Source organism: Crocuta crocuta, unplaced genomic scaffold (assembly GCF_008692635.1).
Source record: "Crocuta crocuta isolate KB4526 unplaced genomic scaffold, BGI_CrCroc_1.0 scaffold45, whole genome shotgun sequence".
NCBI classification, from domain to species: domain Eukaryota; kingdom Metazoa; phylum Chordata; class Mammalia; order Carnivora; family Hyaenidae; genus Crocuta; species Crocuta crocuta.
This window is the reverse complement of record NW_027530544.1, coordinates 5,031,452-5,045,363: the sequence shown is the minus strand read 5'-3', so window position 1 is coordinate 5,045,363 and position 13,912 is coordinate 5,031,452. Positions and strand designations below refer to the sequence as shown.

The window sequence follows — 13,912 nt, the reverse complement described above, 5'->3', positions numbered from 1 at the left end:
AGCCCCGCGTCGGGCTCTGTGCTGACTGCCAGCTCAGAGCCTGGAGCCTGTTTCCGTCTGTGACTCCCTCTCTCTCTGACCCTCCCCTGCTCATGCTGTCTCTCTCTCTGTCTCCTAGAAATAAATAAAACATTTAAAAAATAAATAAATAAAATAAAATAAATGAGTTTGGGGCGCCTGGTGGCCCAGTTGGTTAACCATCTGACTCTAAAAATTTATATGGAAGAGAAAGGACTTTCAGATGCCACTAAAGAGAAATAAAATGTGTGGTGAAGAGTTGGATGCTTTAAATTTATAAGTAAATATGTGTGATATTTGCACAAGAATAGATAAACAAAATGATTAAGGCAGGGTAATAGCCTTAGTGTAGAAATACAACAATTTTATGGTGCCTTCATGATGTTATTGGTGTTTTTAAAATATATCCACAAATTCTTTGATACTCATTCCCTTCCCCTTGAATGTGGGCTGGACTTAAGTATACAAATAGAATTACTCGAGGGGACATTGTATACTTTGGAGACTAAATCCTGAAAGGCACTGTGACTTTTCTCTTTTTTGGAGTACCTGCTCTGGGAAGGTTAGCTGCCCTGTTGTGAGCAGCCCTATGGAGAGGCCCACCTGGTAGGAACTAAGGCCTTCTGCCAACAGCCAATAACAAAATGGGACTTATAGAATAGCCTTTGTGAGTGAGCCTTCTTGGAAGGTGATCCTCTAAGCCCCAATAAAGCCTTCAAATGACTAACATCTTCACTAGACCCTAGTGAGAGATCCTGAGCTCAAACCACCCAACTAAGCTGCTCTTGGATTCCTGACTCTCAGAAACTGTGAGATAATGTTGTTTTAAGCCACTAAGTTTTGGGATACTTTGGGTAGCTAATACAGTAGTAGTCATTTTAATCAGTGGGAAAAAGATGAATTTGTCAGTAAATGTCACAGGGACAATTGATTATACAAGGAAAAAATGAGCTTGGACCTCTATTCATACTATGTATAAAAATTAAGGTGAATTAAAGGTCTATTAAAAAGACAGACAATAAATCTTTAAGAAGATAATGAAGCAGATTATCTTTGGGGAAGGCTATTGTAAAGAACAAAACAGATTATAAGATTAAGAATGTCTTTATCAAAATACCTTTAGAGAATAAAATGATACTCTTCTGTCTTTTAAGAAGAAATTTTAGGGGCGTCTGGGTGGCTCAGTTGGTTGAGCGTCTGACTTTAGCTCAGGTCATGATCTCACAGTTCGTGGACTCGAGCCCCGCTTCAGGCTCTGTGCTGACAGCTAGCTCAGAGCCTGGAGCCTGTTTCAGATTCTGTGTCTCCCTCTCTCTCTGACCCCTCCCCTGCTTATGCTGTCTCTCTCTCAGAAATAAATAAAAAACATTAAAGAAAAAAAATTTTTTAAGAAAAGAAATTTTAACATACTTAACTGAAAAAAAAGACTGTGCTGTTAAAGAAATACCCACCTATAAGGAAGAAAAAGATCAGTAGAAAGAGAGACAAAAAATTTTGACTTTATAGAAAATGAAACCTTGAAAGTTAATAAATATTTGAGAAGAAGGAAACACAAATTAAAGTCACAATGAGGTGGCATTTCATACTCATCCTACTGGAAAAATTAATCTCTCTGGCAATATAAAGTGCTATAGATACTAAGGAACAGTTATGTTTAGTAGGAATGTAAAAGGTTGATACCCTAGGACTCTGGGGTGCAGACACTAAAGAAATCCCTGAAGAGGGGCGCCTGGGTGGCTCAGTTAGTTGAGCATCCCAACTTGCTTCTTAGTTCACCATCTCACAATTAGTGAATTCTGGCCCCGCATCGGGCTCTGTTCTGTCAACATAGATTCTGCTTCAGACCCCCATTCCCCCCCTCTCTCTGCCCCTCCACTCGTTCTCTCTCTCTCTCTCACTCTTCCTCCCCGCCCCCTCCCTCTCTCTTCCTCCCTCCCTCTCTTTCTCTCTCTCAAAATAAATGAACTTTAAAAAAAAAAAAAAGAAAGAAACCCTAGAAGACATGTGCAGGAATGTTCCCAGCAGTACTATTTGTAACAGCAAAAAGTAGAAGCACCCAGATGTCCAAAAGTAGAACTGAATACTGTCCAACAGTCAGAATGAATCCAGCCGAGGACAACAAGCATGAGTCAGGAAAATGGGTGAGGAAAAAAATTGGTGAATGCATGTAATATGATTCCATAGATGTAAAGTTCAAAATCATGCAGAACTGAGCAGTACATGTTTAGGGATACAAATGTGTGGTAAAACTTTTTTTTTTTAATGTTTTTTATTTTATTTCTGAGAGAGAGAGAGAGCGTGAGCAGGGAAGGGTCAGAGAGAGAGGGAGATACAGAAACTGAAACAGGCTCCAGGCTCTGAGCTGACTGTCAGCACAGAGCCCAACAAGACGCTTGAACCCACGAACTGTGAGATCATGACCTGAGCTGAAGCCAGACGCTTAACTAACTGAGCCACCCAGGTACCCCTGGTAAAACTATTTTTAAAAGCAAGAGGTAGGAAACACTCTGAGGTAGAGGACAAAGAGGAGGCTCCAAAAAGGATTTTACTTATTTGTTTGTTTGTTTAAATGCAGTTTAAGACTTTTAAAAATTATAACATGCAAAAAAAATTTGTAACATGCATATATTAAAGTGCACTAATGTTAAGTGTACATTTGGTGAATTTTTACATATGGATAAACCACCCTCCAGATTTAGCTGGAAAGGTTCACTGGTGCCCGTTCCCTTAGTATACCTCTCTCTGAACCACAATTTGTTGTGATTCTTACGATTCTTCCATGTATTTGTAACTATTCTCTTGTAAACTGTTTGTTTTTTATGAATTAGATATAGACACACACATACACATATACTCTCTTAGATCTATTTACTTTTTTTTTTAATGTTTATTTTTTATTTTTGAGAGAGACAGTGAGTGGAGGAGCACCAGGGCGGGTGCAGAGGATCTGAATGAAGCAGGCTCTACACTGACAGCAGCGAGCCCCATGTGGGGCTCGAACTCATGAACTGTGAGATCATGACCTGAGCTGAAGTTAGATACTCAACTGACTGAACTACCCAGGTGCCCCTCTGTTTACTTTTTTAGAATGAGCACATATTCATACATTATTCATACTATAAAGAATATTCAGGACAAGCTCATAAATCTTTCCTGATTATGTTGAATAAGTATCTGGTCACATTTTGTTCTCTGCTTATGGATTTCAAAAAAAGGATTATGCTATAATAAATCTATCTTGGTAACTAATATCTAATATTGGCAGAAGAGTTTCTTCAGCTTTGAGACACAAAATTAAAATCAGACTAAACTGGGCTCCTGTTTTATCAGTTGAAAAGGTAGTTCTTGTACTTACAAGTTTGCAGAGTATTTAGAATGATTCAACTAAATATATGGTCTAGATATTCTAGTTTAGAAGGAATGTTATTTGTTCTTTATATGAGATCTTTGCCTAGATTTTATTTTATTGTTTCGCATACTATTCATGGTGTTTTGAACACTATGGAACTCATGGTTTTACATACTATTTGCAGTCAGACATTTTTCCATTGTTTTCTTTGACTATAAAAACAATAGCTAGCTACTCTTTGAAAATCACCTGATATTACTTCCATTGCTTGAAGACTGCCAACATTTTAGGAGATTTGAAGCAAGTTGTATATGTATTTTTTTTTTTTTTAGTTTTAAAAATATACTTAACTTTCTCATAACCTGTCCTTTTATTCCCATTTCTTTTACAGCATTTTTCATCATATTACAGACTTCATGTTTTCAGTGGCAAACAGCCTATTAATGATGCTTAGAAATTTAGAAATATACTCTTATAACGGATACATTGATAGATTTGTATTTTTGTAGGCATAGTTTATATAAAATGTGTATCTAACAAAATCTTTATCTCAGAATAGTAAAGAATCTAATCATGGATACTTTCTCAATAGTAGCCCTTAGCAGTGTAGTAAATGGGCCCCTGAGTAGCTCAGTTGGTTAAGTGTCCGACTTCAGCTCAGGTCATGATCTCGTGGTTCACAGGTTCAAACTCCACATCGGGCTCTGTGCTGACAGCTCAGAGCCTGGAGTCTGCTTCAGATCTGTGTGAGTCTCTTTCTCTCTCTGCCTCACCCCTTCTCACATTCTGTTTGTCTGTCTCTCAAATAAGTAAACTTTTTTTTTTAATGTAGTAAACAGCCAGAATTTCTGGCATTAAAAAGAAACTAACATATTCTTTCTCCTGATTTAAAATTTCATTTCCACCACTTTTGAGAAGACTATATAGTTTTGAGTTGTTTTGATGCTGTCTACCTTTTGAATTTCTTTTGAGAATTAAGAAATGTTTGGATTTTACTTCCTTTCCTGCTATTTTTCACTAAACTAGCAATACTCGGCCTTTTAAGTTTTGCTTTGGAGTTAGGCCAAAATACCTGAGACAAGGAAATGGACTACACTCTTTCTGATAAATCAGCCAAGCAGCAAACAGACAACCTTCACATAAATAGCTATGTGACATATTATATTGGTTACATACCACTTGTCTGTCAAAGCATTCAAACTTTGGTAAACATTGTTTGTTTGTTTGTTTTGTTAAGGTATTTGTCACCTAAATCTCAATTTGGGTCAGCATCACAGTCTGAAGTTGTACAAGAAAGCAGGAAAAGCTCCATGTCCAAGGTATGTGGATACTAAAGATATCCTTAGTTTGGCAAGTTTACTAATGCTATAGATTGCTAATACTTGTAGTTTCCTTTTTTTTTTTCTTAAATCACTGTTGTATATGGAACCCCCTTTCTTAGTCATCTTATGCTCACCTATACTAGGAGTCAGCAACCTTCTCTAAAGATGCAATTCACCAATAAGGTCATTTTTACCGTCAGCTATGTGGCCTAGTAACACAGGTAACATTACACATTTATCAAGTTTCTAGGGGAAAAAAAGTGAACTGACACCATGGTTGATTTCCTACAGAGAAGTTTTATTAACACTTTATTAAGAGGCTCCTAAAATTTTTTAAGCTCACCTATCATTTAATTGGCATTTACCATGTGCCAGATAATGTATGTATTATTTTCTTCAATCTCCATCACAAGCACCAGCTCTATAAGGTAAGTATTTATTCTTGTGCCCATTTTATAGTTAAGAAAACCAAGGCACACAGAAATATGAGACTTGCACTAAGTCCCTTAAGTAGAGATGATATAGAGGGAGGATTTAGGTCCACATGATCTGGCTCATAATGGAACTAAGGATGGAAGAGGCATTGCAAGGTGGGGCTATTTTTCCTACCCTGGTGTTCATATTCACAGCAAAACTAGGTAAACAACCTGGAACTTGTCTAGTCCAACCACATTGGTTCATAAGAAATGCTGTAAGGAGTGATCAATGCAAAGCAGAACAGGTAAAAGAAAGATTTAAAGTCAAAACTAATCCTAGGTCCTTACTTACCTAAGACCTGTAAGTGAAAAGAAATATACTGGCAAAAGCAAAGTTCTTAACCTAATAAGGTCTACAGTTAGAATCCAGGAAGTACATATGAAGCTCAGTGGAAGAAAAGGTTTATCTTTATTTTCACCTAACCTGTCATTCCTTTAATTATGATCGTATACTGCAAACCATAATACTGTTAGCAAAAGCTGTACCTTTGATCATCAGTGGAAAGGTCAAGTTTTTATCATGTTACGTCTGTGGCAGGTCTCTTGAAATATTGTTATTCATCCCTCGTTCAGTATTACAAGTTCTTAGACTTGTCACTAGATCTTATTATTTAATGTATTAATGGGGACACATTATTACATAAGAAATTAAAACATTTTTAATAATTGTGTTGCAATATAGGTTGTTCCCTTTGTAATCCTATGTGTTTATTTTTATATTGAAAAATATTCAGTAGATGTCTGTAAGCTTTACCAAAATACTAAAAGGTAGAGAGTCCATGGCACAAAGAGGGGCTAAAAATCTCAGGACTAGAGTAAGTTTGTAAGATGAAAGAGAGGTCAGGTCCTAGTGCCAGTTTATTGGCCATATATACAATCCAGTTTGTGCATTTTAATCTGTAGGTATTCATGGGAGTGAAAATGAAGAAATGCCTTAAATTAGCACACAGAATAAAAATACTATTTAAAAAATTTTTTTTAAGTTTTTATTTATTTTGAGAGAGAGAACTCATTTACACAAGCAGGGAAGAGGCAGATAGGGAGAGAGAGAATGCCAAGCTGGCCCAGTTCTGTCAGTGCAGAGCCCAATGCAGGGCTCAGTCTCAGAAACTGTTGAGATCATGACCTGAGCCAAAGTCATAGTTGGACGTTTAACTGACTGAGCCACCTAGGCACCCCCACAATACAAATACTATTAAGAATTAATATGTTATTATTAGTAATGCTATCATTTCTTTTTTTAAGAGTGGGTACAAGCAGAGGAGAAGGGCAAAGAGAGATGGAGAGACGCTTTCTTTTTTTTAAGTTTGTTTATTTTGACAGACAGTGAGCAGGGGAGGGGCAGACAGAGGGAGAGAAAGTCCCAAGCAGGCTCTGCACCATCAGCATGGAACCTGATGAGGAGCTTGAACCCAGAAACCGTGAGATCATGATCTGAGCCAAATTAGAGTCAGACACTTAACCAACTGAGCCACCCAGGTGCCCCAAGAGAATCTTAAGGAGGCTCCATGCTCAGAGATCCTGACATGGGGCTCAATCCCATGACCCTGGGATCATGACTTGAGCTGAAATCAAGAATTGGACGCTCAACTGACTGAGCCACCCAGGCACCCCTAATGCTAACTATCTTATAGTTACAATTCAGCTAGAGTATCGGTATAGAGTTCTAAATTATGACTTGATGTTTTCCCCTGGTTCACTCAGTCTTCTTTGTTTTCTACAGGAAACTGATGGTACTGTTGTAAATAGTCCTACAGGGCAAGATACAGAAATTGAAGAAGATATGCCAACACTTTCTCCGCAAATACGCATGGACACTCCGGAACAAGGTGCAAAGTCTTCAGTCGAGTCACCTATGCCTCAGTTATATGCCAGTGGTAGAGAGTGGTGTCTTGAAGCAAAAGTCAAAATGAGACCAAGCAATCATGATAAAGAGTTATGTGTCCTAAATCATGAGGGACGTGAAGCCAGAGTTCCCTGCTCTGGAGAAACAGAGAGCACATGCAATATATCAGGTATGACACAGATAATTGAAAGTAACACAGTTGAGACAGAAAATGAAGAGTCTTGCCTACAGATCAGTGAAGATACTTCCAAAAGAAAAAACCAGGAATCTTCGTTTGAAGCAGTCAGGGATCCATGCATTTCTGCAAAAAGGAGGAAAATGTTCCCCAAAGCTTCCTCAGACCAAGAGGAAACAGAAATCAACTTTACCCAAAAACTGATAGATTTGGAACGCTTACTTTTTGAGAGACATAAACAGGAAGAACAGGACAGGTTGTTAGCAGTACAGCTTCAGAAAGAAGTTGATAAAGAACAAATGAAGCCAAACCGGCAGAAAGGATCCCCAGATGAGTATCAGTTACGTCCTACGTCTTCACCACCAGACAAGTTGCTAAGTGGACAGAGGAAGAATTCCAAAGATAGGAACTTCAAAAGACAGACTGATACAGAGCATTCAAAATCTCGGAGAGGCTCAAAAAATGAAAACTGGCAACCATCTTTTAAGATCCAGTTGAAACATTTAGTCAGTGTTAATGGGAGAAAGATGCCAAATTCTTCGAGAGATAATTGTAATGTATCTAAAAATGCTTGTTCCCTACAGCCTAGTAAGTCACAGAAAAGTATTTTTCAGATGTTTCAGAGGTATACAAAGTAATACGTGGGCAAAGGGAGTGTTTCATAATCTAGTAAAGCTGGATTGTGAAGCTCACTTTTCTATCATAGAATCTTTAAAATTTTTTTCATTAATTGTGCTCTGTGGTCACACTCATTGTCCTTAATTAAAGGACTGGTGATTACAAGGGAGAAATATATAAATGTGTTTCTGCCAAACTCAGTGGTAAGCAGGAGTCCCAGTCCTTTCCTTTTTTAATAACTGTGATGTACTGTTTGACAGTCCTTATGGATATAAAAATGCCTTGGCGAACTCCCAAGAAATCTTCAAGTGCCATTCTCTTTCCAAAAAATGCATGTTTTATGGCCTTTGCTTCCTTCCCTTTTTGTCCTAACTAGTAATCAAAGCAAGATTATACTATACCAAGTAGTTAGGAGCCCAGGCAGGGTGAGTTTTCTTACTACTTTCCCATTTATTTGCAGAGTACATGACATGCATCTTCCATAACACTAATGTAATCTAGTTTTCATCTCCATTTTAGTTATTTTAAGCATTGTAGCATTTTCTTCAATTTAAATGATCAGTGTGAAATCAGAAAAATCAGAGTGTCCTGGAAAGTTAGGAATTAGTTGACAAAGGAAACTAGATTCTTGTTGCGAAAGGAGTTAAGAGTTGGGTTGAGGCTCAGTGGGATGGATTGACAATTTGGAAACCCTGGAACTGAGGGAATAGTTAGAAACGGAGTTCAGGATGGAGTAGCAGATGAGGTTTGGCAGAGGATTCCCCGTCCTCCTTTCTTTGCTAAGTGACATGGAAAACATTTGGCTTTAGGCTTTTCACACCATAGTATCTGGTGTCAAAGTCAAAATCAATTACTAAATTGCCTGAAATTTGGGGAATTCACATTTCTATTATTCTGCTATTCCAGGAAAAAAAATGGAAATTTAGGAGAGTTAAATATCATAATATCTCATATTATGGGACCTGAGACATAACCATGTGTTTATTTCCTTATTTTATCAGTTGTATTGATACTTTTATTTGTGTGTATGGATAGAAAAAGTCATGCTTGAGTTTTGCCATCTTACCCCTGAAAGTTAAATCAGAAGGCAGTGATTTCATTTTGTGAAATTTAATTTAGAGACGTAATTGCTTGTTTATTAATATGAACAACTTTAAGCAAATAACAGTTTAAACAGCAATTCTGCTCATCTCTAGTTATCCATCCTTTTAAAAGTATAATAAAATGTCCTAGAGCTAATTCTAGGTTAAATTTGTCAGTATTTTTATCTTTATTATTTTTCCCTCCAAATTTTGTAACTTAAATTCTGTTAATCTTTGCATACTTGGTGGCATCTATTTCAGTATTGATTGGGTAATTATGGGTAGAGTTCTGATGCTAGTTTAAAATTTAGTTTGCCCTTTCTCAGAAAAAGAATGATTGCCCTCTGAGTAATGATTGTGCTGAAATGAAGTCTAGTGAGAAGCTAACCAGATTTCTCTAAAATAGACTAAAATCTGTTTTCATCAAACCAGTATTTTTCTAAGAGCAATTTCACTTTACATTTTAGGGTAGATAACTCTTGGAACTCCTTAAAAATTATATAATTAAATTTTCCTAGAATAGTCCATGACCAAGAAGGGAAATAGTGTGACATCTTCAGGATTTATACATTTAACCACTTATTTGTCTGTGAAGTAGTCTTCCTGACCTTAAGGTAAATTTTAATTTATTAGTTTTTTGGACAGTCTGACCTTATATGCCTTTTTGTTAGAAATTAATAAATATTTTGAATCAGTCATTAGAGTGTATTGCTACTTCTCTCCTTTTTGTGGAAGGGACATGGGACTGATTAACTTCTCAGGGAGCACTAGGACCACAGAGGTGGAGAATCTGAACATTAAAATAATAAAAATAAAATTGACTATTATGTATATTTTACCACTATTAAAAAATAAAAATTAACTATATAAAAATGGAAAGCTCTGCATAACTAAGACTATTACCATAATGAAGAATTGAAAAACATGACAGACTGGGGAAGAAATAGATGCAGTTCAGCACAAAGAGCTCCATTTACTTTATATGAAGTGTCTGCCAATACATTTTGAAAGTGACTAATACCTCAAAAGGAAAATTAGAAATGCTCCCAAGAAACATAGTTCCCAGGAAAGGAAATACAGAAGGCTCTTAAATATGTGAAATGCATAACATCACTTACATTAATGTTCATACACTTTTATTTTTCCACCCTTCAAATTAGCTAAGATAAAGGTGCTTTTTCATTTTGTTTTTGTGTATGTATGTGTGCTTTTTAAATCTTGACAGGGATAGACAGTCGTATCTATTGTTTGGTATCAGTAGAAACTTTAAAATCCCACTTCTGAACTTAGCAATTCAACCTCTAGGAATTTTCTAAAACTATCTTCACATGTGTGTAGAATGACATGTACAAAACATTTCTGTATGGCATTGTTTATAATAATAAGCTAGAAACAGACTTAATGTTACATCAATAGATACTAAATAAATGATGGTACAAAGAAATACTATATAGCAATTAACAGCAACAACAAAATCACTTTACTGATGTGAAAAGATATATACATGTATTTGCATAAAATGTCTAGAAAGAGAAGGAGTAATGTCGCCAGCATCTCCCATGCCACCTGGGTGGCTGGGGATAGGGATGGAAGAATAACTTTTCACTCTGTTCTTTTATACTTTTTGATCAGTCATATTGAATATATCACCTAATCAAAATTTAAATGTTATTAAAATATTGCAAGATGGGGGCACCTGGCTGGCTCAGTTGGAAGAGCATGCAACTCTTGATCTTGGGGTTGTGAGTTTGAGCCCCACGTTGGATTATAGAAATTACTAAAAAATAAATAAAAAATACATTGCAAGCAAGATAAAGAAAATTTACTCATGTCAGCCTGCACTACTGTAAATGGTCTTTTTTGCCTTTAAATTTTAAAAATTATAATTCAGGAAGAGTTTTCCAGTTTGGAAAAAATACAGCATTGTGAGTGAATTTGAATGTATTTAGCTTTAAGGTACTATTTTTAAATTATTTGAAAAGCAAGACTTAATGCTTTCCAGGTAACATTGCATGCAACAGACCTATAATCCTGCTGAGAGCAATGAGAAAAGCCAGGTAAAACCGGAAAGGGGTACCAGGGTGGCTCAATTGTTTTAAGTGTCAGTTAAGCATCTGACTCTTGATTTCAGCTCAGGTCATGATCTCAGTGTGAGATCAAGCCCCGAGTCAGGCTCTGCGCTGACAGCATGGTGCCTGCTTGGGATTCTCTCCCTCTCTCTCTGCCCTTAACCCATTCACTCGTGCACAAAGCTTGCAGTCTCTCTCTCTCAAAATAAACATGAAAAAAAAAAATTAAAAGTGTAAAATTGCCTACTCTTTGAAATGTGTCAGAGCTATTGAAACAATGAGGGCTAAATTCGGTGCTAAGATTCTAGAGGAAGACTTACGAGAAGTGAACTGATATTTACAACCCGAAAGTGGTTTTGCTGGTCGCACGTGCCTGTTTTGGGTACAGGACAAGAATCAGGGCTGGTGCTGGTGAACCAAAACTGGCAGAGCTCTTCTGATGAAGCTGGAATGAGGATATTGGAGACCCGAAAGGCCAGCTTTCCCACCAAGGTGTAATTGCAGAATTTTGAAACTGCTTGGGGCAGACGCTACAAGGCTGAAAACCCCTGAAAAGCAGAGAATTGTCATCAGGCTCACACTGCTGATGAGACAAGAAAAGCATTCATGACCAACCGGGGGAAGGAAGCCTGTTAAACAGGAAGGAAGCCAGGACATCAACTGGAAGCCATAGCACAGGAATCTGGTAAAGTGCATCCCTGGGGCCAAATCTGCATCCTCTTGTTTTTTAGGGCCTGTGGGCTAAGAATGGTTTTAAATGGCTTTTAGATTTCTTAGTTCACAAATATTTAATCCATAAGGAATTTAACCATGGGGCTAGTAATTTGTGCCTGTTATGGACTATGAAAACAAAGACATGTATAGTGCAGGAAAGAAGGAAGAAAAAGAATTCCTTTCTTAATTTGGTCTCTACATATATGACCTTAGGTAAACTACTTACATTCCATTATCTCACTTTTTAAATTTCTATATGGGAATCATAATGTAACTAACCTAGTGCTATCAATAGGTATGCATCTGGTGCAGGCCTTGACTCAAAAAAGAACCAGAATAAGTGATGGTTCCTTTCCCCTGGCTATTCTCTGGCCACTTCCTGGAAGGATCTCACTTCACACAGTGACTTCATGCTCCCCTAAATCTCCAAATGTGGCATCCAATAAATTTCAATTATCTTCTGTCTACTGATGAAGGCTCCCTCCACTCATCTTTCCTCTGCCAGGCATGTCTGTGGCTCCCTGCATCACAAGAGACCCCTGCCCACATCCCCCTCTGCAACAGCTCTCAGGTCACAAGAGACCTTGGCCCCAGAGGAAATTAATTCTCAGAAATCCTAAGTGGCTTCCACAAATGCCTGTACTAATTCACAGTTGGTGTGTATAGAGGTGTGAGAAACACTAAACATTTTGAGATTAAAAAGATGGGAGTTGAGCCACTGCTGTATGTTTACCCATTTCTTATTCCTGGCATAAAGATCTTAAACAATTATGACTTTAAATTTTGAGTCTGACTTGTTATTTTCCACATTTTGCCTTGTGTTGGCAAGACTTGGAGCAACTTGAACCTTGAGTTCAACTGAGGGGACTACATTTTACTGACTACATTTCTCTTCAATGTGGCTTTTGTAGCTCCAGGCTGTCCAATATTAGGCTCTTGTCCCTGGAACTTGTTCAATTCAGAAGGCTTTCAGTTGGAAGTCATACATTGAGTGTCCTTTTTTTTTTTTTTTTTTTAATCTTTCCACTCCGTCTCTTTAGGTCCCATAAGAAGTTTGGGTGTCTGTTTTTTACTGCAGTTTAGACTGACGTACCACGGACTTCCTGAGGATGAGAACCCACCCCACTCCCTGTTCAGTTTATACTAGAATGTGTAGTGTATTGATCAGGGTCCAGTTAAGAAAACAAAAACCACAATCAATACTTCAACAGAGAGTATACGGTGTAGGGAATTGGTTAGACAGGTGCAGGAGCAAAAGGGAACACTGAGGTAACTCAGATGATAACTGCAGGAAGTGGCTGCACCTTCAAAGCTGGGAAACAAAAGGGAAGGGTTTCAGTTACTAGAATGAGGCGCTTAGGAGGTGGAGGAGGGCTGACGGTACAGAACTGGTGTTTAGAGCTCTGAGAGACCCCTCTCAGATGCTGCTAGTGCTGTGAAAGGGTCTAGTGAGTCTAGTTCTAGAAAAGTTTAAAGAATTTGGTAGCTGGAGTCAACTGCTGCTGCTGGGGTAACATTGACGAGAACAGCAAAAAACAAGATGCCTCCCTTTTTCTCCTTTTGTCGCTTAATAGAACTGAACAGGAAGCTTGCTGATGGAGGAGTGTGGGAGAGTCTAGGAAAGTATCTTTTATGTCACAGCAGAGTTTGGAATGGCAGGTTTAGGAGCTGAAAGAGAAGCAGGGTGGGGAAAAAACCCACACCAGAGATGATTTCCTTCCATGGATTCTGGGACTAAGATGTCTTGAATTTTAAAAAAAATTTTAATGAGGGGTGCCTGGGTGGCTTAGTTAAGCGTCCGACTTCGGCTCAGGTCATGATCTCGTGGTTCATGAATTCGAGGCCCACGTCAGGCTCTGTGCTGACATCTCAGAGCCTGGAGCCTGGTTCAGATTCTGTGTCTCCCTCTCTGCCCCTCCCCCACTCGTGCTCACTCACTCTCAAAAATAAACATTAAAAAATAATAAGCATTTATTTTTGGCTCATGACCTAAACCAGAGTCAGATGTTTAATCGACTGAGCCAGTCCTGATGTCTTGAATTTTCTAAGGCAAAACCATGGAAAGCTCTTATCCTGACAAATGCAGTTATTTCTGTGGGGAAATGATGCTTACATACAAATGTATAGAAGTAAAACTTCGTTAAGGGTCTGTGGAAGAAAACTGTGGAGAACCTTCCCAAGTACCTGAGGAAAGCCCTCCCAATTGTTTAGTTTCTATCTCCCTGAAGATATTTTGAGTGTCC

General features: G+C 37.9%; 1 protein-coding gene across 3 annotated transcripts in view; it reads left to right on the top strand.

Moving 5' to 3' along the window:
* The window catches only part of RNF168 (ring finger protein 168), a 32,498-nt gene extending 21,787 nt beyond the window's left edge, over positions 1–10,711 (top strand). For all 3 annotated transcript variants that reach the window (XM_077767686.1, XM_077767687.1, XM_077767685.1), the window contains exons 6-7: positions 4,605–4,686; positions 6,889–10,711. In XM_077767686.1, coding sequence (XP_077623812.1) covers positions 4,605–4,686; positions 6,889–7,824 — 1,018 coding nt within the window. In that variant the 3' untranslated portion in view covers positions 7,825–10,711. The remainder of the gene's footprint in view (positions 1–4,604; positions 4,687–6,888) is intronic.
* The last annotated feature ends 3,201 nt before the right edge of the window (positions 10,712–13,912 follow it).